This window comes from Oenanthe melanoleuca, chromosome 6, assembly GCF_029582105.1.
Source record: "Oenanthe melanoleuca isolate GR-GAL-2019-014 chromosome 6, OMel1.0, whole genome shotgun sequence".
NCBI classification, from domain to species: domain Eukaryota; kingdom Metazoa; phylum Chordata; class Aves; order Passeriformes; family Muscicapidae; genus Oenanthe; species Oenanthe melanoleuca.
In genome coordinates, this window is record NC_079340.1 from 26,391,487 (window position 1) to 26,417,163 (window position 25,677).

Consider the following 25,677-nt stretch of genomic DNA (forward strand, 5'->3'; position numbering starts at 1 on the left):
AGGACCCAGAAACTGCAGGTTTTTTTACACTAACACTGAGTATCTCCATTTTGCTAACAAGGTGCCAGACAAGGGCACGTGCCCACCTCTGATGGTACATTGCCAGAAGAGCTGTAAGGCTCCAGGTCCATCCCCAGTGGGTTCAAATTACCTTCAGTGAATTCTGAATCCTAAATTTTCAAATATGAATAGTGCTTTTGATGACATCATTTTAGGTACTGAAATTGACCCTATTAAAGAGAAGTTGTGTTTTAGAAAGACATTTAAAAAGATATTCATCTGGTAATGAAAATTAGTCCTTTTTCAGGACTCAGAAACTCTGGCTCTCCACCTCACTTACTATTCTTGAAAATATGTCCCAATTCCCAAGCAGGTCTTTCATTTGATGGATATATGCTTTACATATGACTCTACAGAAAGGGGTATTTTAAGACAAAGTTATTTGGCATATTTAAAAAGGAAAAGGAATGGAAGGGAGAAGGGAAGAACAGTACTCAGAAGCAATCAAATAACCTCAAATTTGAGGTCATGTTCTAAATGTAAAGTATAACTTTTTTCCCCAAAAAGCTCATGAGTCCTTTTGGGTCAGAAGGACTTAAACTGAATTTGGAAACTTTGGTAGAAATTTCTTCCTCAATTCTTAGAAACATTGAAGTTCCTGAAAGCCCTGCTTTTGAAATTAAAAGTTGAGACTAAATGCATTTGTCCATAGAGGAGGGGAACTGAGAGCTGTGAAATGAACTTCATCCTTTCCTCTCTGCTAAGGACAATCAGTATCAAAATGACCATTGAAAATCTAGTTTTTTGAAAAACTATGACTACCAACCATTCAGGGTGAGGTTGTCTAACTTCAGGACAGAGTGAGAGTATGTTCAGAATATATCCATTCCAGCACTCACATGCCCTTTCCTATGGGTTGGGATACACATGTGATCCCTTTCTTTATCTAGTTAAATAACCAGGATTTTCCTTCTTATAGAAATGATGGATAAACCAAGTATCCCAGGATGAGCTAATGCTTAGTGGATTTTCCCTTGTTGATTCCTGAGAATTTGCTCATCCAAATTAAAAAAAAAATTCCCTTGCTTCCAGTGAGGTTCTTAAGAGCCCCTAAAGCCCAAGAGGAGCAAAATGAGCATCCATTATTGAAAGCCAGTAGGCTTTCTGTTTACTTCTCAGGGTTGCTTGAAGTCTGTTCCTTGTTGTGGACACCTTAGAGCATGGTCACACTTTCTTTTCTACTCAAAACTGTCTGTCTCCCTCCCCCCCATTTGCTTGCTACTCACGTGGGACAGGTTGGTCTGACCTCCCTCACCTCACTCATGAGATCAGTTCTGCCTAGGCCCAGGACAGATTTCATTCATCTTTCCCATGCTAACAGCATGACTTAGTTCTGCCTTGTTGCCCAAGAAGTCAAAGGCTGCCACAGCTCAGTCCCAAGCCCTGGTCTCTGCCCCAGGTCGTGCCCACCTCCAGTGGTGGGAGCCACCCTGGCAGGTGCCCAAGCCCCTCCTCGCTTCCCAGCAAAGCACTGACCCTCATTAGGAGAGCTGAATGCTCCCAGAAAGTACCACTGGGACAACTAATCAGTTGTAAGAGCCTATTGATCTGTTACATTTGTGCAAAAAGGAGGTTCTTTTGTTCTGGGGCTGGCACCGAGCTCTTGCCCCAGTGGGTTCAGCGCGTCTCCGGACGCTGCGTCAGGCGCTCGCAGCTGAGTCTGCACAAAATCTGCTTATTACAGGAGGAGCTGAAAGAATCTGGAATTCACTAGTGACCAGCCTCTTACTTCTTGAACAACTGTTCCCCCCTTCCTTTTGTTTCTGTTTTAATCACTGTATTACAAACGGGATCCAAGTCCCCCTTGCAGATACCAGCACACAACAGTCAACGCTCATCCATTAAAATGTTCATCCTGTTAAAATGCCAGCACCATTTGCACTGAGGGGTCAGTGGTTGCTGGGCTCAGTTCCTTTTTAAATCAAACTTGGAATAATTAAATCACCGCAGCAGTAATGCGAATGCAGATTTTTGCATGTCCAATAATCAAAGGGAGGAAAAAGTTGTCTGAAGCTGTTTTGTTTTAATCATATTTGATTTTTATTTTAAATGAAAGCACAAAGGTAATTTTTCTGTTGCTCTACCTGTGACTCCTTAAATCATCGTAAACGTGCATTATGATCTTCTTAAAAGAGTAAGAACATTCCTTGTTAATTAATTTATACAGCTGTCAGTACAGCTTTCTATGTTATTCATACTCTAAGTGTTTGACTGCCATAGATTTTCTAGCAGTTCCTGGCAAAGCTCCAGTGAAAGCCTGGGATTTATTAGTCTGACTTGGTGCAAAGTCTATTGATTGTGGCCTCGAGGGTAATAACTAAATAGAGCTGGAGCAACAAGTCAATAACACCATTGTTGCTACAGACTCCATTCACTTGAGGAGTTAGATTGTTTTACAGTGGCAAAGAGTAATCATGAGCAGATCAGCATGTTCAACAGGCTCTGTACCATGTTAGTGCTGGGGACTGTTTGAAAGCTTTCAGCAGGACGGCGGGAGGAGTGAGGTGGGGTGCAGGGATTAGGATTCCTGCAAACTCCTTCATTAGGACTAAAAGGTTTAGTTTTTATCATCTTGCAGAAGGAGTCCCCGAGCCCGTGTTGGTCCAGACAGGTGTTAAAATCCTCTGCCCATCAATCCATCAAGGCACAGTGGAAACCTGATTTAAATTTTGGCTGGGGATATACATGCAATGTGTGCATGTATGTGTGGATGTATGTCCATATGCCCCAGCATGAAATGATATTTAGCTAGTACAAACTTCACCTCTGTGCATTAGTATTTCCTGGCAATGGCTGGAAAGAGGCTCCTATTTTCTTAGATTCAAAATGAGGAAATGCTTTTGTTTATTGCTTCTCTAATCCTCCCATGTGTTTATTTACTTTTAGAATTCTTCACTTTTGCGGAAATATATACAAACCTACTAGGGGAGAGATGTTTATTTCCTGAGAGTTTTATCGTTTATTTGACAGCCTTTGACAACTCATGTTATATTAAGAGCAGATCGTTCTCAAAAGTCAAAATTGTGAAGATGGGATTTTCAAAAACAGAACTGGATGATTTTGCAAACATCTTGTATCCCTCTCAGGGAGCTGCAGAAACACTGAGTAATTAGAATTAGTTTCTTCCTAGCACCAGTTAGTTGCAGCCTACTCCCTTGAAACATGAAAGATGGTACAGAAGGTAATAATATGAACCACATAACATTATAAAAGGCAGATGTAATTATGCTTTGTAAAACGAACTGAGTGGTCAAGCAGCAAGCTTTTGTGTATTCAGCATTTCCACAGACTCTTCCTCCCTTCACCTATTTCTTCTTGGAAGTCAAGTTTTCTTTTTTTGTAAATCATGTTTCTAAGCCCACATTTTCAGAAGTAATAGGAAACAGCAAAGCTTTCTTCCTGAGCCTGCAGTCATTTTAAAACACCAGCATTTTAGACACCAAAATTTCAATAGAAGGTTGTTTTTTTAATGTGGTGGTGACTATGACATCTGATGCCAGTTTATTAAAAATCTATCTTCTCTTTCTTTATTATAGCTCATACTATTTAAAGTGAAAAAAGGGGTGGAACTAGTAAGGAAATCCTGTGGCCAAATATTCAGGAGGGTACTGGGCTTCCCTTGGCTACAGGCAGTCCATTGAATGTTGCACTCAGCATGTGCTGGGGCAGATCTCTGAGCAGGAGAGATGCAAACATGTGGTGAATGTGTCTTTCTTTCTTTCTTTCTTTCTTTCTTTCTTTCTTTCTTTCTTTTCTTTCTTTTCTTTCTTTTCTTTCTTTTCTTTCTTTCCTTCTTTCCTTCTTTCCTTCTTTCTTTCCTTCTTTTTTTCTTTCTTTCCTTCTTTCTTTCCTTCTTTCTTTCCTTCTTTCCTTCTTTCCTTCTTTCTTTCCTTCTTTCCTTCTTTCCTTCTTTCCTTCTTTCTCTCTTTCTCTCCTTTTTCTCTTTTTCATAAACAAGCAGAAGAGCTTGGCAAGTTTCTAGTGCTTGCTCAGAAGCTCATTTAAAACTTCGAGAGGAGTGAATTGAATTTAAACGACTCTCAGGAATCTCTTTACCCCCAGGCCTCAGACGCTGCCTCCCATGGAAAGAAATGTATCAGGTGGTTCATAATCTGTATTCTGTCAGGGTATTTTAATGAGAGGTCAGTAAATACATATATATTTGGGAGCAAGCAAGCCAAATCTGGGCTCTTTCTTTATGACTGCCACACAGTCAGATTTCTGGCAGATGTATTCACTTTGAATGAAGAAATTTTATCTACTCTTCTTGGGTTCAACTCTATGGTCCAAGCAATTTTTGACATATCAAACCAGCTCTAAAACTTAATTAGGTGTGGCATAAGAAGTGAAAATACAAAAGAGGTTTTGCAGAAGTCTTAATACTTTTTCATTAAAAAAAAACTGCATTGATTTTCTTGGCTGACTGAAGTGTGAAGTGCCAGCCCTATGGTGACTAAGTAGGTCATGGAAGCACTGCTTGCACCCCACTTCTTTCAGAAAGAAGAGAGACTGGTAAAAGGGAAAACCCCTTCCCAAAATGTGAGGATTGAAGTTTCTTTTGAGTAGTATTCTTGCAGTATGAACTGTAGATTTACAGGAATTAGAAACCAAAGAGTTGAAGTATTCCTCTCCCCCTCCTCCTTCCTCTCCTCCTTTTTTAAAGTGTCCTCATCAATCAAAATCAACACAAATGAATAATGGAGGCAGATAGAATGTGAAGAGACAATAGTGGTGTTGTTCACAATTGACGGCCATAAATCCATTGTATCCTGAGAGACTGCACCAAGTAAATACCTGCCCTTGCCCATGCCAGTTAGCCCACAATTCAGAATATCATTTAAGTAAGTGCTGATGTCCCATGGAAACTTCAGCCCATTAATGCTCCCTTTATTTTAGAGCACCAGGGCTGCAATGAGGCAGGGGGACTTGAAGGGTGAAGGTTTGGAGTGACAGGGGAGTTTCCCTCTCCTCATTCATTTGTTAATTTGGGATGACAGAAACAGAAATGGTGTTCTTATGAGCAGGTCAAAGGGTTTTTCAGAACCAGCAGAGAACAAGGAGGCTGGTGCAAAGGAAGTTACAGAGCGCATCGTTTGAAATCATTAAAATTTGGGCCGAGCTGAGGTTGTCTGTGTAAGACAAAAAGGGGAAGCACATCTCGATTGGCACTGCAGAGGCATGCAGGAGGGTGGAAAAGCCCAGGAGAAAGCAGAGCCAAGAGGATTATGTACCTCAGTTTCAGAGAGCGTGACTTGTGGCGTGGATCGGCGCCCTGACATTTTGATTCAGGTATGGCAGAGCCCAAGTCTCACGAGCTGCTCCTGTAGGAACTGGACACTGAGCCTCTGGGGTCAGCTGCTCTTTCTGCCATTCCAAAATGCCAGGTCTCAAATGGAAGCTTTCCTTCCTTCCTTCCCATTAGAAAGGTCCCTCCAGTTTTGTGTGCCTTTTGGAAGCAAGCCCATGGGAGCAAGTGCAAATATGATTCTTAGTCCCAGGCTCACACGTTCAGGAGGTTTAAAGTTGCATGTTTTATTTTTGGTTCTTCTGTAATTGCAGTTTGTTTGGCAGAGCATGCCAGACACAGATCACTTGCTCAGGGCTTGTTAGCACCAACAGTGTTCCAGCTCTGTTAGAATCTCCAAGTTTATCTACCTCAGCTGTATTCTCACACCTCTTATGATTTTCATTCTCCTCAAACTGAGAAAATAAACCCAACCAATGGACTACCTGGCAGGAAGGATTGGTGACCTTTCTGCTGGGGCTGGGGAATGCTCTTGGAGATCAGTGTGAACGAGCAGAGCTCCTGGCAGGACAGCACCTCACTGCAGAGGGGCTTGGACGTGCCAGTCCTGTTGTGAAAACAGTTTATTTAGTAGTTAGTGCCTTGACTTTTCTGTCTTTGTACTTCTGAAAGAGGATCTCTTGCAAATGATGAACCCTTAGCCTTCACAAAGTACTGATCCCTCTATAACATTTTCTTAATTGAAGCTTAGAAAGCAAAAAAATACAGTGTAGTATTTTAAGAGTGACTGCGTAGCACCTTTCCAGTTTGCATGCCTGTCAACGGGATGTCATCCTGGAAGTGTGAATGAATGACTCTATTTCCAGTTCCAGTTTCCATTCCTAGGCAAAAATAGCACCAAATACACTATACTTCCAGAACAGATTTTTTTAAACTATATAAATCATATCACAATAAAAAGTAATCTGTAGTTATTTCTTCATTAAAAACATTATATATGCCCAGTATGCAGTGAAAACTATGGAAAAGAGAAGGCACTGCTTCAAATGACTGAAAAAATAAGAAATAACTCTTCATTCTGTTCTAACTGAGCTGAACTGTATTTTGTAAGGATAATAGTTAAATTTAACATTCCTCAAGTTTTCCATTGTCTGGGTTTTCTTCTCAACCAGCATGAAGCACTGAAGCTTTAGGCAGCCTGTCATGATGCTGATGGTTTTTTGAAGAAAATATGTGCTCCTCAGCTGCTGCAGTTGCTGCAGCATTTGTGCCTTTTCAGATGACACTTCGCCAGCTTTTTAAAATTGCCTAAATCCCATGTGCACAGTGATGAGGGCTGAGATTTTTAAGGACCTTGAAGTATCTAAATCATGGCAGAGGCTAATTATCTCCAAAGATTTGATTCTTGGGTCTGATTCATTTAGTCTAGGAGTCTCAGTGTCCTAATTATTTAACCTATTCCTTATGATAGGATTTGGGTTTTTTTTTGTTTGGATTTTTTCTGCCAACACAAATAATTGATAAAGAGTTAGCAGAATATTATGATGCTGTGCATTAGGGTTGGATGTAAGGTAGAAAGCAATAACAAGGATTATAAATAACTGCTTGATCTGTAGAATTCTAATATAGCCTCTTAAATTTGATTAACTGTCTTAATATATGGTTAATCATCTAAATCCTTTATAAACTATTTGTAAATGCACCCTTGACATAGAGCATGACTAGAGTGTCTGTATTTTAATAAACATGGCAGTTCTGTTGAGGAAATGGAGAAGTATTTCTGAAATACTTCTGTTTTCCTGTCAATGTCTTCAGATTGAATTGATCTAGTGCAAAATATCTCTCCTCACCTCTCCACCCTTCTCATTTTCCTCTTTCCTTTTTTATCCTGGATCAGTTCCTTGATCTGATTCATCACATGGACCCACAAGCTGTTGAGTCAGCACAAGTGAGGTTGGCACGCTGTAAGGAGATGGCAGAAGTGAACACCAGGAGGAGTACAGGTGGAGGAAGGGGCAGACTTGAGCATGACTCCTAAAATTAGTATTGCTGCTGTTTGCTATGCATCTTGGAAACATGGTCTTGGCTTGAGTCAGAGCATTTGAACTATAAATTCCCTTCTAGCCTTTGACACCCTTAAACTTTGCTTTTGCCATCTGCTAAGTGGGAATAACGCTAGTTACCACAGGGATGTGAAGACTTCCTAGTGGTTGTTCAACCAATTAACACATGAAAAATAGGGAAAGCTGCTTTTTACACTCCTGTATTTTGCTGAAATAATTCTCCCATGCTAATGAATTACATTTCATTTGTAGTAGTTGTTTTCTACTGTGTTCCTCCTATCAGAAATATGTCGCTAGAGCAAAGACAGGTCCCTGTTTTTGTAACCCAAGTGTCTCTATTTTTAGTGTTAAAATGTTGGCTGCACTTCTCTCTCTCTCTCTCTCTCCTTTTTTTATTATATGTATATATTTATAGCTCTTGCTATTGGTAGAGAATTTCCTGCAAACATATCCATTTCTGTGGTGCTCTGCTCCAACACGGAGTCCCCTGTGTTCCACCAAGAGGTTGCTCCAGAATAAATGTCTGGTTGTAGCATAAGCCTGGTGAACTGTAAACTTTATATTGCCTTCAGCACATAGTAGATTTGCATGTGCAGGAGGTATTAGTGACTGGGCATCTGATACTTGGCAATGTCACATCTGAAGACGTGAGTGACAGCAGAGATGCAGCCCCAGCCCCAGTGTCCTGCGGAGTCGCTTCCTCTTTGGATAATTACATTCTCAGCTTTCTCTGCAATTTTAACTGGAGGGGGGGGAAGTAGCTGTCCTCACACCCTCATTTGCAGAGGTGAGTCCTGTAACCATGCACCATGAAACAGCTGCCACAGCTCACCCAGAAGGACTTTTTGCATAATGTTCATATCTGGTTTGCATTCCGAGCTGCGCGGGTCAGCAGGAGCGCTACGTGGGTATCCGAAAGCTGCATTTGACCTGTGCTTGGGTTCTGCTTCACATGCAGCAAGGAGCACTTGCTGAAATGGTCTCAGGGACTTCAGCAGGAATACTGGTATGCAGAATCAGGCCCCTAAGGATCCTTGGTAATGAAAGGTATCCTGTACTGTAAGGTATTATTATGATGACTACTCTGGAGAGCACAGAGGTATTGAAGTTGGCAAAATGAATTACAGAGTTAAATGTATAAGTAAACCAAGAAGCGACTGATGTTTTTTGCATAGTAATAATCTTCATAATGGCTTCATTTGCACAGTTATTTCATTTTAAACTTAAGGCACAGTTTTGAAGCACAACTCAGTGGAGATTTTTCCTGTAATCTATAAACTTTAATGAAAGCTAATTGGAGGACAAATTTTAATCTAATTAAAATGTGGCTGCATAAAACAGAAAGGATGAATGAAGTTAAATGCTCTATGGGGCACAGTTTTCAAACAATGACTACCCTGAATACTAAGTCAAATGAAGCTTTTATAAAATGATGATCATGAACATTGCCAGCAACAGAACAACCTTGAGAAACTGCAAATGAAAGTTTTCGTGCATTTAATTTAAAAAGTAGACATTTGACTCACAAACACATAAGGACTTTTTAAAAGAAAATAAAAAGCAACACAGTCTCATCTAAAAACATAGCAAGTAAATTAGCCAAAGGTGTACATTCTGTCCAAGTTCTCATGATCAGCAGATGCAAATGTTTGCAGTGCACCGATGAGTTATGAGCCCTAATGAGATTTCAATGCTGAGCAAACAATAAAAATTTATGCATTGCATAGTTTTAGTGGCCTTTGGCTTCATGGTTAGTGTTACACCCTTTCAACAGCTTCAGTAATATAATATCCAGCTGGCTTTGGAGGTAAGGAAAATTTTAGGGGTGAAGTGAAATTGTGAGAAATAACGTGATTGATTGCTTTGTCAGAATAATGCATTTCCACGGGATAATTGTCCGTAGTAATCTTAGCCCGGGTATGGATACATAGGTTCTAGTTATGTTCAGACACAAATTTTGAAGGATTCAGGTGAAGAATGGCTTTTCCAGCATTTGAGCCAGACTGTTTCCTGTGCTGGGTGCATGTGCAGGGGTCTCACAAACAGCCCCTCTGACAAGAACATTCCTGTCACAGTCTGGCAAACGGGAGAATTGAGAAGCTGCACTTTCCCCAACAACTGTCGAGTCTCAAGAAAGGAAGCGGAGCACAGGCACAAAAAGAAAGGCACAATAGATATTGAAATAAATGTATGTAGTGGAGAGTGGGGGGATGAACCAGGGAATTCAACTGGTGCAGTGTGAGAGTGAGCTCAAATGAGTTAAATTTAAAAGTCCCATTTGTGGGTTAGGCTGTTATGCATCCAGAACCTCCACCATAATGATTGCCTGCATTACCCTACATAATATTAAAATCTTAGCGTGTGATTAATAGCAGATTCCCTGCATACGTGTCAAAACACACATCTGCAGCAAATCTGCCAGTATATTTCTGTGCTAGTTTTACTTTGGGGCCATAAAGTAATTCCTGTTTTGTGAATGAGAATAAACCTATTATGCACTAGGTTAGCTACACCCAGTTTCTTCTCTTCAGGGAAAAAGAGCTGCTTATTTGATACAGCATCTCGAATTTCAGTGTTCAGAAGTGAGTTTAAGCCTTGGCTAGATTTGCTTGAGCAAGCTGTTGGGATTTGCCTTCACCATTTCTTAGTTCTGTGTTTTCCAAAACCTTCTGTGCAAAGAGTATTGAGAAACTTCTGGACAGAAGTAAACTAGTGGCCTTAATTGCAAGGTGTTTATTGCTAAATTTGTTAATGAGTCAACATGCAAAAAAGATATATTTATCCCTGTTTCCTCTTAAAGTAGTAGTAAAAAATAACTTCAAAAACTCTTTTTCTTAAGCTTTTTGGTGATGCAGTTTTGCTGTTCACAAAAGCCCTTTTTCCCATCCACAAATAGCTACCTCTCACTTTGCCCCAAGGGAACTGAGCATAGCTCAAATGAAGCTTAAAAAAAAATATATATATATTTTTTCCAGTTGTAACTCAAAGCCTCTGCATATTCACACATGCACACAAAATTAAAAGGAAGATGCAGAAGCATTCCTGCAGTCTGCCCTCTGAGGAGTCCTATCGACCTGTTTTGCTCCCCAAAATGAAAATAGAACCCCATGAAAACAACTTAAAGGACAACAAGAAGACATTAGGAAGGCAACATCTGTTTTGCATTCTTGGCATCAAGTCTGTCTTTGCAACAGAGGGTCTGACACAGATGTACAGGGTTATGACACCACCGAGTACTGCTTGATTTTAAATGGTGTAACAGAGCAGAATCAGGGCACTGAGCTCTTACAACTCTGCACAGAGCTGTGGCGCTTGATCTCCTTTGCAGATGTGGGACTCAAACCCCACTGAAGTTTTAGGCATCTTTCCATTGATTGATGCAGACTGTGGAGCAAGTCATATTCCTCCTCCAACCATTTAGAATGTATTATTGACTGCACTTTCTCATCGTGTGTGTTGTTTGCTGTCTGTGAAATCTCATTGCCCAGGTGTGTTCCACTCAGCTGCATTGCGCGTAGCCACGCTCAGAGAACCTTTCAAAGGATGCTGCATAAGCAACCTCTGCAGTTTGTAACTAAAATAAAATAGTAGCAAGGAGAGAGACATTTAAAGGTACTCAGAAAGACAAAAAGAGCTGTGATTTAATTGCAGAGAATCAATAATAATGTAAATTTGGGAAGCCAGAGTTGCCACGAGAGCAGCTGTCTCACCGTGACTACTGGGATGGCACAGACAGAGCACATCTTTCCCTGTTTGGTTGCCCATCCATAGCCGTAGCAAAGTTAGCTGCCCTCACCCCTGGCATGGCTTCAGGTCCCCGTGGAGCTGTGCCAGGTGCTGGTGCCACCGTGCAGTGTTTTCACCTGCCACTAGATGTCTGTGTGGGCTCTGAAACCTTCTCCAGGGGGTGATGCCCCTGGTAAACACGACAGGCAAAACTGGAGCACGGGCTGTGGGGAAGCCTTTTAGTCTGTGTTTGTAATTGTAGCAGCATTACTTTAATTAGGCCTGTGTTTAAAGCAATTTGTGCTGTTTAAAACTAAATTCCAGCCTTTCTCATTTGAGGCAGGTAAGGAAAAGGTGTTTTTCCTGGTTCACATCTGTTGAAGACAAATTGTTTCCTTTCTGTTCGCGTGAAGAACTGAAATGAATCTTAATGTCATGAAAGTTTTGGAGGAAGTTGTTGAGGTGTAAAGTAGGTTCTTTTTATTCTGAAATGGTGAAATAACAAAATATAGAATATCTTTTCCATAAGTGAATTGGTAGGACACATGCATCAGCATATCAGGGCTCATGGAGGAAGGTATGTTAAGATGTTAAGTTCAGTATATTAAAGGAAAACAAACAAACAAACAAAAAACCCCTCTGGATCTGGGCATAGAAATCTATTTCCCAATTCTGTTTCTCAGCAACCCACTGGCTGGCCAGGGCAGCTGCACCTGTGACCAGCTATTCTGCAGATATCTCCCCACAAAAATGCAAAAGTAATCAGCATATGTTTGACTTTCATTTATCCCTGTCACCCAGGAATAAGATACAGATAGCATCAGGAACAATGAAAGGTACATTCTGATATTATTTTCAAGTTTTTTTGTCTAGACAGAGAGGAGCAACTACTGGTATCTCTGTGGAACAAACAGCCCCACTCCACACACTCACATCCTAGGCTGAAGGCCAGAGGGAAGTAGTAGGCTGTCTATATTAAAAAAAAAAAGTTTAAAACCACCACCCACTCATCAGGTGACTGGAGACTGTGGTTGTAAAATATGCTGCAGGCAGAAGTTCTGAAAAATCCCAGAAAGTGTTGAAAACATCTCTAAACAAGGTATTTTTCTCCTGCACCTTTCTTGCTAAAGGTCCCAATTGCTGCCAAGAAAGCTAGTGAGAATGTTAGCTGCCAAATAAAAAATTTATGACAGTGTTTGGCAAAGGATTGTATCACTGCTTGTTTTATACATTTCCACAAGTCTCTTGAAGGGCTGTTGGACACATACAGCTCAGTGATCACTGTGCTTTATCTGTTCTCTAATATATTAAAAAAGCAAGTTCCAATAAAGTATGATTTAAACAATAGATTTTTTTTTTATTTTAATAGCCTCCCATAAGCACTTGCTATGGTGAGAATATAATTTCTAAACAACATTCCACATATTAAAATTGTTTTAAAAGCCCTTTCCCTGGCAAAGTTGCTTGTACATGGTAAAAATACACGAATTTTTCAATTAAAAATGTATTGCTTTTGGAAAAGTGCTTGTTATATGTAGGAGTCTGAACCAGTAAACCATCTCTAAAACATAAAGAAGTCCATTCAGTCAAAGTCGTGTGTGCCATGTTTCAAAACCCAAGAAAATAATGTGTTCCTATTGCATTGCTTACCAATATCAATTAGGCTGTTGGCTCTATCATTAAATTAATGTTGGGGCAGAAAATTGTTCCAGTGGATTTAACAGAAAAAAATGTATTTTTGAATACAGAGTTATAAGCACACTGACAATAATTATTAAACTGGCCAAAGCTGAAGCAACACCCTTAAAAATATTTTTCTCCACTGAAGAAGCACAATGGTCTGTCTCAGTCCTCTCAAACCCGTTATCAGATTAGGCTTGCAGCTGATAATTAGTGCTGTTTAACACAGATCTCGTTGCTCAGAAATCCCAAAGCCTGAGCAGTTTCCTTTTTCCCATTATCATGTGCTGCTGGAGGTGGGAGCTGGAGCTGCACCATTTTGTCAGGAGACAAAGAGCCTCCTCTTCTCCCTGGTGGCCAGGAGGTGGTGGGACACGGCCCTGGCTTGCTGTCCCCTTCCAAGGGGACAACCAGAGCCATCCCCAAGCTCTGCACCATGCTTGTGGCACAGCAAGGGCTCTGGAGCAGCACACAGATGCTGCACGCCTTGCTATGCTTGTGCATTTCATGGTGCTTGATATAAAGTACTCAAGACAGGCCAGCATTAAGAGGATTATTTCAGACAGCATTAGGAGTTAATTTACAGAAGATTAGCCCTAAATCAGGCAGATATCATAAGCAAATTAGCAGCAGTTGTAAGAGATTCAGAATCAAAATGTGTGGTGGTTTTAGTTTTTCCCTGCATGTGCTCAGTGGAAGAGTAGTATCTTTATTTGCTTCCCACACTAAGGTGTTACATCTCAAATAGTGAAGAACAGGTATACTTTTTTTTCTACATGCACACTGTTTATTATGATGCTGTTTATTGGCAGTGAAACTGCTTAGCTCCAAATACCCTTCCTCTGCTGAATATTTTATGTTTCATGCCATTTCTTCATTGAGTAATGTTTTGTTTGGCCCTAGAAATGGTGTCTCCATGGTGTGGTACAATATTTTAAATAGGTAATATGCAGCTTTACTTCACAGCAACATAGTTAATCCTTTTTTTTTCTGTTAAAATGAGTCACATTCTAATGCCAACCCATAAAAATAAAGGAGTGTATAAAATGCTACATACCAGAGTGAAGATTATAGGTATTTAAAAATAGCTTCCTTAATATTTAAGCTTGTAAATTATAAATTTGTTTTATTTCCACAGAAGTGATGCTTAATTTGTATTAAAAAGCAGATTCTATTCTTCAATCAGTTTTCCAGACATATTTTTCTGGCTGTAGACAGGCAGGTATGAGCACCTATCCCATTCCTTCTCAGTATGGCACTTTTGGGAACACTTGCCCAATTAGTGGAGATGGTGAAATGGATTGGGCCACAATATTTAATCCTGTGCCCTGAGTTGTCCTTGGGATTCTGAAAATTTTGAAGTCTACGAATGGCATTCCCACCTTTGGAGAAATTTGTGTTCTGCTGTGCAAGAGATTAAACTACTTGGTCTTCAGTGTGCTCCTGAACTCTTGGGGTTTTAACAGAGGAGAGAAGCCTGGGTGGGTTTTTTTTACTATTTTTTTCCCCTCTTGATGGACCAAATTCCTCTTGACAAGGTTGGCCTGAGGTCGTGAATGTCTCCCTGCCTTCGCTGAGCCAGGGATCTGTTGCCTTCCAGGAGCTGATGAAGACTTGCCCCCACCCTAAGCCAGCTGTGCCTGCAGGTCCCTCTGGCTGCAGCCCTGCAGGGGCTCCTGCCCTGTGGCTTTGTGCCCCCTGGTTTTACCCAATATTTGGAGCCCTGACGTGGCTGCTAATCCGAGGTCGTGACAAAGTAGAGGCTTCTCTGCTCCCCTAATAGAAATACTGTAACATGCTGAAAAGAAAATACTTTCATAGTGGCAAGTATCTCCTGACAACTAATTTGATAGTTCTCTATCAGGTAAACCATTTGTGAATACATCGATTCTTTTTATTTTTCACTGTTCTGTCTTCGCTGTTCCCAGGTTTTCTCTGAACCGGTTGGGCAAAAATTGATTTTTATTTGTTCCACTGGCCTTGTGGAAAATTAGCTTATGAACTGGTTTTTATAGGAAGACTCAAAGCACAGAAAAGGTTGGAAAATAAGCCTATAGCAGTCAAAATTGTTGTCTGAAATGTCTTCAGACTGGAAGGCTGAATTTATTGCTCAAAACAAGTACTAGCATTGTGGAGGTGTGCAGTCCTGCTCATTATCACTGGAAAAGGGGGAACCAAAAAGCACAGTAAAAAATTAAATTTTAATAATGCTAGTGATATTTTCTAAATCCTTCTTGACAGAAAGATTCTCATTATTTTTATCTGTCTCAGAGTAGGCTCTTTTAATGCCATCTCACAAATGGCCTTAGCCATGATTGTTTTCCTCTCTTTTATAGCATTTGAAAAAAAAATGAATATATACCAAAAAAAATTCTATTCTATCATTCAAGAAGTGCCATGAAATGGTAACATTTTGGATAGCACGTCTTCAGGAGCAATTGCTGCAGATGCCTTCAGGTTTTTACAAAAGAGGTCAACATTGTTAAGACAATTGTAGGAAACTTGCCATACAAAAAGATGCCCAGTCAAATATGGTGTAATAAGAAGGAAATAATGCAAGAAGAATGTGTGTGTCCAGTCTCCTGCTTTGTCACACCTAAAACCTGAGATTAGTCATTAATTAAATTGAGGCACGGTGAAAGACATTACTTCCTTTCATCTGTTTAAGATATATCTTTTAGTGGCTTCTAATGATTATGGGAGTTGATAAGATGCAGACTTTTGACATTTCTGTTTTCTTTAAATTGCACAGAATGTAAATTTAACTATATTTATCATAAAAGCCAATATGAGATCATGTACATTCTTGTCATTTTATAGCTTGCATACATTTCTTCTGCTGGAGAAATAATTGCTTTAGCTTTGAGTGCTGACGAGGGGGTTGGGTTGTTTTTTTTTTTGCCTATTAACTGTTTGGGGACCAGGGTTTCATGTACCCAGCGTGCTGAAGAATGCCACTGCACCAACAGCTGGGCTGTCCACCCTCCCTCAGAGCTCTTGCTAAAGCTCTTGTAATGTTTGCTAAGGCCTATGGTTCTTAGTCATGCTCAGGTGACTAAATGTGTGATTTGTTCTTCGTGATACTTCAGTACCCTGAGAAAGGCTGGTTGGAGATTAAGGCAACCTTGACTCCTTCCCCTTGCAGTTGCCACTGTGCATGTGGTTGTGATTTAGGCTTGCCAAAGGGATCTGGTGCTGCCTGTGCTTTGCATGAAATGAGTTAGCCCCTCTCCCGTTTTGGTTGGTGAGTTTCTGTGGCCCCTGCAGCCCCACTGTGCCTCCTAGTGACAGTCACAACCTGACTGGTTCCCTCTGTGGAAGGAGGGGACATGGAGATAGCAGAAAGCTGAAGCTGCACCAAAACCATGTAGAGAAAAGTTCCAGGTCAGGGTCTTTTCATCCTTCAGAAATGCCTTCCCATGTGTTTTAGAAATAATCAATGGATAAAATCTGGCTGGTACAAGATTTTCAGCACCATTCTATTTTGTGTTTTGACCTTTAGTCCCACACGTATGAGGTCCTTGATCAGGCTTTCCCTGTTACCACATTTGATTTCAGTCGTTCCTGTGGATCTCTGTCCTTCCTAGGCCAGTCAGTCTCCTCCCACTCCCCTACACACACCCCACTGATCATCTGGGTACCGTTTTCTCTTCCTGAGACTGCCAGCTGCTTGAGAGAAGGCTCATGCAAGCCATGATAACCCTGATGGCTACCAAATAACTCTATACTCCAATGCTGTTCATTTGGGATGTGTTGCAAGATTTTTATTATGAATTAAATCTCTCCATAAGTATTTTAGCCATCAGATATAATGAAAATAATTTTCAGTTTTAATTTTTTTCACAAGATTGTCAGAAGATGGCACAGCAAGGTAAAAGCATAGTTGAGTCAAGGAAGGCCAATGTGTTTCAGCAGGCATTCAGCCAAGAGAGGGATATCCTTTCTTTTAATCCTCCAGAAAAATTGTCAAAGGAAAAGTATATTTGCTTCTGGTCAAAATGTAATGTGCAAATATAGGATCCATTAAAAGGAGATGATGGATCAAGGTCTTTACTAGCTAATTATTGATTAGCATCTTCTGCTTCACTGGTGAGTTTCATCCCTGCAGTATTTGTGATTAATGGGAGATTACACACACTTTACAATACTTTCTGTGTGATTCTGCCTTCAAGCTGTCTTGCTTGGGCCTCATGTTCAAGCTTTTAGAGGTATCCATTCCTGTCTTGTAGGCAGCTGATCTAGCTGACCAGCACTCATGGAGTGCATGTATGGCTAGGAGAAAGAGAGGGCAGTTCAGAGCAGGATTTGAGCTTATACACAGTGAGCTGAGAGAGATTAGCTAGATATAATTTAAATGTTTAAAGTGGGATAGTGTGACTACTTCCCTGCACCTGTTATTACATGAGTCATTCTTTCATTCAGGGCCCAGGTGGAAGCACATTGATGTGGTTTGGGTGTAATATTATAACTAGAGATTGGTATCCATGTCATTACAAGTAGACAGCCTCAGTCCTTAAGATTGAACTTTAAAGCTAGAGGACATAGCACTGCACAATTCCTCAGCCCTATCAAGAAAATCTTAGGCACCCTGTATGACCTGACTCTTTCAATAAACCCTGCTAGAAAATCAGCTAGAGAATGTCCATCCTTTCTTATTCTCCAGCTCTCTGTTTTTGAGGGTTTCATTTCACTATCTGCTCTGTTTTCAGCAATTTTTAATGGATTTTCCCAAGTTCTTACAAAGAGGCACCTTTGGGAAGGAATTCAGAGAACTTGAAAGAGGCTTCTGCTGGGAGCAGTCTGCAGATTGAAGGTGGACTTCAGGAAGTGTTGCCTTTTTGTCCCCAGTGAGCCATGGGGAGTCCCATCCCCTCTCCACCACCCCCAAAGCCTTTTCACATCTAAATATACAATGTCAATTACAATGTAATTAGGTCTTCTGGCTTAAGAACATAAAGACTTGGACTCGTTTTCAGAGTTTGTGGTGGGGAAGAGGAAAAAAAAGTGAGTGTTTTCCAAATTCCTCACTTTTTCCATGGTCAGCTAGAAGAGGACCAAGGAGTCATGCAAGTTCTGCAGATATTTTTTTCACTGGTATTTCTGTTTGCTAATTTCAGTCGTTAATGATGAAAAATGTCTCAAGTCAGATACTTCCAGCCAGCTGCAATTCTGCTAGGCAGGGTTCTCTTTTATTACAGTAGGTTGCCATGTCTTTATGTTCTTGCCACAGCCTGTCTCTTCTTTTCAGTTGCTTTTATTTAAGAAAAGCATTCTTAAACCTGAAGATGGGAATGATTGAACAGCCCCCAGATACCCTGAACTTGAGATTTATCATTATGTATTTAAGGCTTTGCTTTACCAATCGTAACATTTTATTCCCCTGTGTGGGGTTTAGTGCTTCCATTTGAAAACTCATCGTAACAAGGATGTCCTTATATATAGTAATAATTGTGTCTGTCCAGAAGCTATATGAGTGTAGCTATATTACTTTAAATGCACATTTCATTTTCCCTGGTATGTTTTTGCCTATGTGACTAGACCCACACTTGGTGTTTGTTTGAATCTGCTGATTTGCACATGAATATTGGACACTTTAAAATCAGTTGCCACTGGTTTGCATGCACCTACTTTCTTTCATGTTAGCAAAAACTGCCAATCAGAAATAAAAGGGCACAAAAAATGCAATAGCCAAGTATTCAAAGTGACCATTTAAGATGTGATTTTGTGTACAGAGAACAAGCCTTTCTGTCCAGTAAACTGATAGGAATCACTTCTAGTTAAATCAGAAATACATATTACAGTGGAACACTGTTGGACAGTGCTCTGTCATCAATCAGTCTGTGTTCTTGAAGATACTATTTTTCAAGATGCCTCCTTTAAGAATAAAGCCCTGTTTTGTAATGAATGTGTTCTAACTGATCCCTCAAGCCATTTGTTTGGTTTTGGTTTTTTTTATTTGTATCAGTGTCAGAGTTGAGCTTCTGTAGGAAATTTTTGCAGTGTTTTATTTGTAGTCCTCAAGTTAAGGAGCACCCAGAGCCTGCACTGGTTCGTTTATATCCTGCATTTTGTTAACATGTTACCGTGATTGCTAATTTTCATGACAATTGTTATTGTACCATCAGTGCTTAATGGCAAGGCATCATTATTCAATGCTGGTCAATCAGGCACTAAGACATGTGCAAGACATCAGGCTGAACCCATATAGATGTCGTGCACTCCCCTGCTAATGAATGCAGTTTTCTAAAAAGGTTTAAACACGGTTGGCATCCTTAATGTAAGGTTTGCAAAAGCTTATTGGGGAACTGCTTTGTGTTTATACTGAGCAGAGCTAAACATGGCACAAACAGAGCTGGAGCCATTGTGAGTGTGTGTGTGAAGCTACGGACAGGCGCCGGTCCTTCAGGGGTTTGAAATGTGAAAGGCAGCACCATTTCTGCCAGGGCAGGAGTGAGGGGAACAGGATTTCCAGGAACATCAGTGTTTGGTAGCACATGTGGGACCTGTTCTGCAGAGCTGTGGTTGCCCTGTGCAGCAGGGAGGATCCTCAAAAGCAGGTGGTGCCCTGAATTTGGCACTGGCTGGAGGCACCCTCCAGCACAGCAGGTTAGGCACTGTGACCAGAAGGCAGGATAAAGGGTCAGGCATCTGGGAAGGTGGAGCAGGAGACTTGAGAGGAGAGGGATGTGCTTTCTGTGTTGTTAGTGCAGAGTGCTCTTCCACTGCTCAGTCACCATCACCCTTGGTCTGCTTTAGTTGCAGCTCCTGTGTGGTTTTGCACCAAATATTTCAGGCTGCTGTCCATAATAAACTAGATGGAGCTTGGTTTAAAAGCACAGATTTTTCGTCTCTTCTGACTCAAAGTAGAATGAGCCCTTGTGCTCCTAGAGGCTGGAGTATGAAAGGAGCAGTAGACATTGGCTGTTAACGAGCTCCCTTGCAGGGCTCCAGCAGAACTTGGTGTGGATTCACTGCCTGAGCTGCATCAACTAAATGGTTAATTCATCTCATATCAACAGCACTGTGATTCATAATGTAAACTTGAGGAATCCTTGATGTTTCAGTCACACATTCCTCTTAATTTGGCCATGCATTCTTTTAAAGCTACAGTGTGCTAACTTAATAAAATGCAGCATGCAAATGCACAAGTTTTTGCCTTCAGGCATTTTAGCCATGGATGTTTCAATGGGTGTCTTCTTTCAAGTATATATTCTTTCCTAAATTATTTACCCTGTAAACATGCTTTGCATTTTCAAAGAAAAATCTGGGCTTCCTCATTCACCAGATTTTGTTGAATTTAAGGTGTAATAGAGATAAAAGACTATCATCTGCTTCTTGTGAGCATGTTAGCCTTTGGGATTTTTTTTTTGTAGCGAGTGTTAGGCCCCAATTTCTTCTCCTTTGGTATTATCACTCCCTCCCCCACTTAAATTCCTCGATGCTTTGCCTAGAGCAATACCCACTGGCAGTGTCTGGCTGTGACAGTACTATAGGCTTCCCTACAGATGGGTCCTGCCAATGCCAACCATTGTTCTACAACTGTGAGCTGGCTTGACTGTCTTGGATCACTCAAAACCCCCTTTCCTCTTCGTTTTTTCTTTACTTTGAAGGGTCGTTCTTGCCTGTTGACTTTGGGATCTGAAATGAGCTGACACCCAGAATTTGTGTTCTCTGTCTTAGCAGAAGCTCCACACTCAGATTTCAACAGGCACAAGTGAATCCTCCTCTGGACTGTCCTGCTGCTCCAAACAGCTCTGTCATTCTCCTCCCAGCCCCATCCTTTGGGCAGTATGCAGTTAGTTTAATTTTACTTGCTCACTTGAAAGGAAAACAGTAAAACTCAATGTTACTCTTTTTTTAAAGATATAAAATTAATCTTTAACTGTGGGCTTGAATATTAAAAGTATATAATGCTTCAGTGTAGGAGTCTGTTGATAACATCAATCCTATTTCATGATTAATTTGTTCCTTTTAATATGATATTCTTTTGCTGCACTGTGCAGACTAATTCAGATTCCTAGAAATTGAACTTTGATATATATTTCCTAGATTCACACCGTAAGTGAACCTTCAATTAGCAGATACAGGTGGTGGCTTGCCTCACTCAGTGTTTTCTTGAAAAGGATTTTAGAGACATGGATTAAATGATCTTGCAATCAGGTGTGTACTGACAGGGTATTAAAAATTAAGCATTTGGGGGGACTTGATGCTTCTTTTTTATTTTTCTTTAGTCTTGCTTCTTGGACTATGCAATGATTTTTTGGTGGGCCAGAGATAGGAAGAGTTGATTTAAACACTCAGTATGTTATGTATGCCTTTGCCTAACTATGTGTTAGATTAAGCGAGTTTCACTCACAGTTAATCCTTTGTAAATTAGCATTATGGATGCCTTGGGGCCCACATCCCACAAATAAAATGGTTGTCAAGCCAGCTGCACTGTGTATTACTTAAGGCTGAATGTTTTAAGAGTTTTCATGCTTTTAATCTATTTCACTGCTGAGTTTCAGTTTTGCTGAGTGTCCTTTCAGGAGTGATGAGGGCGAGTGAGTAAATATATATTCTGGTTTTCATGCATTTGCCTGGGCAAATCGTTTGTTATCAGGTGTTTGGCAGAGAATGTCACACCCCACCACAAAAGAGGAGCTTGTAAGTTCAGGTGTTAAATTGAAGTGCAAACCAACAAGAACCAAAAGCCCTTAATTAGCTTTATTTTGTTAGCCTGCTACACTTTTTTTTTTTTTTTTTAGGGAAAAAAAGAGTGAGAAACATCCCTCCCTCCTCCTCATCCTTTTGGCAGAGTAAATATTGCCTGTTAAGTTTGAATTAGCTGTCATCGCAGAAGAATTAATGCTGTGGTTGAGCCTTTCTAGTGAGGAAGGGAAAAATAAACGAGACAGATCTTAGTTCAGCTTTAAGTGATAAATGAGGACAAAGCAGCCCATTCATCTCCTGCTAGGAAAGTGGACACAAACACTAAAGCAGTTTTGCGGAAGACGTGTCAGCAAATGTGATCATTTTGTAACCTGTCAGGAGGATAGAGAGCTAGTCCTTTTAGAGTGTCACAGGGGAGGGTGTCTGTCTGATGTGACAGTTTTCATCCATCCATTTACTGCTTTTCCTTTAGGTGGGGGGTAAGCAAGGAGAGAGCTGGAGTTGGTTAAAACTGCATTTTTCTTTACACTTTCCAGTATAATTTATATGTATATCCACCCGCATCCAAATGAAAAACATTTACCAGGAAAAACTCCCCTCTGCTCTCTGGAGTTTCTTCTCTCTTTCACTGCGTGAAATATGCTCATTTTAACACATTACACTCCCTGTCTTCAAGTTGTACTTGGTTTGATGTTTCACAAAACACGGTTTTACCTCTTCTGACCATTGTTTGGTTCTTGAAGACTTTGTTTTGTTTTGTTTTGCAGAAGCGTGAGAAAAAAAAATCTATAACTTGGGGTGCTTTTATTTCATTTGGTTGTTAGGATTTTTTTTGCTATATCACTCCAATTCTGATGATAAGCTTCATGTACAAGTATGTTTTATAAAGGTCCCAATTTGTGAAGAGCCTGTGAAAATATTCTTCCTTCTCTGTGAAAATGGAATAACAAACAGTGAATCCTTACAATCCAAAATCCTCCCATAAAATGCCTCAATTTCTACTGTGTCTTGATTCAGTAATTTTAATTGACCTATTAATTTTAGGAAAAATCTGTAGTGATGTGATGACTCATTTTAAAAGCAGGAATTTCTCCCAATAAATGATTGAAAAATATTAGGACTTTCTACTTCTGGCATCTTTTTATTTTCACTAATCTCCATTTTTTCATACTGCATAGAAATGTAACATTGCCTATTACCATAAGTAAAGGTATGCTACAGAGACAAGAGATGCTTTTACAACATAAGCTTCACAGTTTGACACTTGCTTCTTTATATCATCCTTTTCTTCAAAACTCTCTTTTGTACTTTTCCCTTGGTATTTTAGTACAAGTGAGTATCTCATTGACATGTGTTTCCTTGAAATCTTGTTCCTTAATAGTGGAGTCCCTTGAAAATTAATAAATTGTTTCTTTTCAGATTAAAACCACTGTGAAGATTTCAGAATGGTTTTAAAAAATATAATGATATTTACTATTACAGACCACCCTGCTTGGATTGCATTGACTGAACAGTATTTTTTTCATTTGTTCTTAGAAGGTTAATAAATTGGAACATAATTTATTTAATTTATTCTAATATGTATATAAATGTATGCATAATTCAGGAAAGTCTACTTCTTTATTGAATAAAAACGTTGGATTTAATAGCTACGTAAAGATATAGTTGGAAGCACTGGAAATTGGGAGAAGTAAAAAACAATCAAGATACACAGAATGGTGGAAGGAATACTGAATTTGTGGGCATAGTCTTTTCTCCAGTCTTTTTGTGCACCTCATTTTATAATTCTTATATATATTCTGCTATTTTGATTTATTTTGTTTTATTCACTACAATTTTTTTGTCTTTTCTGCTTTTTTCCAGGATCATCCAGAACCGGATTTTGATCGTTGTTCTGGCAGTCATCATCATCTTCACCACCATGATGGCTATTTATTTTTCTGTCAGGGGACGCTGATATCTTTGTTCTTCACTAAACAGCAACAAACTGCTTGTTCTGAGTAATTAAGACAAAGTGGTCACATGAATCATTCTCTTGCACTGACAGAGTCTCCCTCTCCTTTCCACTCTTCAACTCAGGTGCAAGTGGTGTAAAATATTTTGTATTATTGATGGCATAGTTGATGGAATGTGGGACTATTTTTTTCTTACATTTTTGTCCTTATCTGAGTGTTTTCAGGATCTTAATATTTGTTGGAGTGAGGGCTTGTTCTGGTATAAAAAGGCTTAATGTGTGTCGAATTCACCCACAGACAATTAGCCTGTAAGTTGCCAGAGTTTCATGAGGGAAGAGGGGTCTTTGCACTTTTCTTGTGCTGTGCAGGGTGTATGAATATCAAGCAGTGTCTGACCTTCTGTGATTTAGAATATAAGTAAAGCAGAGACCAAATGATGTAGAAAGTGAACCTGTCTCCTGTGACTAACTCCCAATCGTGCATTATCGTCGTAGATGTAACCTGGTTAGGAACAGTACCTAGTTTTAAAAAGAGAGCAACCTTAGGAGGGTGTTTAATATATGATGTAAATCCAAAACTTAATTTAACAGTTTTTTGTTTAAAGTTGGGCTTTCTTTTCTGCTTATTCAAAGCAATTCCACTTTCATCAAGATCATGAAAACACATCACTTACCTAAAATGTAGTTGTGGCTACAGCCCATCTATTGAATCTCTTTTAAATCTTCCAGTGTTGATATATGTACTGATAAGCTTTACACACTAGGCCCTTAATGAAGATATATAAAGATACTTATCTATTTGTTGCTGACTGAAAAGAGATCCTAAGTAATAGTTCAGCAACAAATGAGTGATTATAGTGCATTAAACAGTCTAGATTTTTAATAGTGGCCTGACTGTGCTGAGACTGCATGTTGGAATATTTTGAGTGTATTAAATTCTGATGTGATATTCCCATTTTTAAACAGAAACTGTAAAAATATTAATTTATATATGCTTTTAGCTGATACAATATATCATAGTTTCATCTACCTGTGTGTAAATGAGCTGTTTCTCTTTTCCTATTGGCTCTGCTTCTCCTTTAGACAGGTTGAGGTCTTTTGGCTTATATTTAAGCTTGCAACTCCAACAAAAGTCCATCACTGATGATGTGATGAAGTTCATATTTATATAATAACTTTTTAATTCATTATTTGCAATCCCTTACAAATATTGCAAACGGAGAGGAATATTAAGCGCTCGAACTTAAGCCATAAAATGTTTCCAAAAGACGTTCAAAGAAACAAAAATCTGGTGACTTTTAAATTCCCCCCACATTAGGCAGGAGCTGAGCACTGAATTTTCATGTGTGCCTTAGTACTTTTGGGGTTTTGGCATCCCTGTGGACTCTGCCAATTTGCTTTGCTGTCCCTGGAGGCTGATTTTGGCCCTGAATGTGTTATTGTTTTCTCTACATGGAAACAAATAATTCCATTAAAAGGAGGTGGTACTGATGCCACAGCTAAGACATACTAAGAGGGTGATAAATGAAGAATGAAAAGATCCACAGGAAAATGCTACTCACTGAAACAAATGCAAGCATGTAGGGTCAGCTCTGCTGTCTGAGCGTTACTTGCAGCTCCCAACAAAGTTCAGAAGTGGTTTATGTGCTGGGTTTCTCTACCAGCTCATGTCACTGGCCATAGGATGGTGCTGGAACAAAAGTTCCTGGGTAGTCCAGACCCAGGTTTCAGGAGGTGTTGCTCTGTGCAGCTCAGTCATGTTCAGCTCCTCACCCTGATGGCCCTGCACTGTCACGAGGTCATGGCACCGCCTCCTGGGGCATCCTTTCCCTTCATCCTCACCAGGTGTGTGGCATTTACAGAAAGATTTGGGTGCTCAGCTTCCAGCCTTCAGGCACAAAACTGAGCACTTTGGGTCGTGTAAGCAGAGCTCTGGCCATTAGCTTTGAGTGATGGCACAGAGCTGAGTTCAGACAAATTAGGATGAAGCCTGGCAGCATTAGCAGATATTTATCCTCAGCTCGGCAAATTAGGAGATGCATATTTTGTAAAGCAGAAAACTGTCAAGAAGGAAATCTTAAGCTCTGTCTGTTGCCTAGACATTCTCTGCATTGCCTCAATAATTTAACTATCATGGGAATCGATTCATGACTACTGATCTTAACAGTGACCTATGACTAGGTTTTGCCCTCTATCTAGCCACCTGCTGGAATCAGCAAAAAGCTGAAAGGAAGCCAGTTTTCCTTATCCCAGTATAAATCTAGGGCATAGTGTCACATCAGATACATCCACTCAGA

The 25,677-nt window shown here is 40.0% G+C and overlaps 1 protein-coding gene across 4 annotated transcripts in view; it reads left to right on the plus strand.

The window, feature by feature from the left end:
• The window catches only part of VTI1A (vesicle transport through interaction with t-SNAREs 1A), a 257,422-nt gene that overhangs the window by 230,744 nt on the left and 1,001 nt on the right, over positions 1-25,677 (plus strand). For 2 of the 4 annotated variants that reach the window (XM_056494312.1, XM_056494313.1), the window contains one exon: positions 23,290-25,677. This exon is cut by the window's right edge and continues 1,001 nt beyond it. In XM_056494312.1, the coding sequence (XP_056350287.1) occupies positions 23,290-23,383 (94 nt within the window). In that variant the 3' untranslated portion in view covers positions 23,384-25,677. The remainder of the gene's footprint in view (positions 1-23,289) is intronic. The other 2 variants (XM_056494314.1, XM_056494315.1) reach the window with 1 other exon arrangement.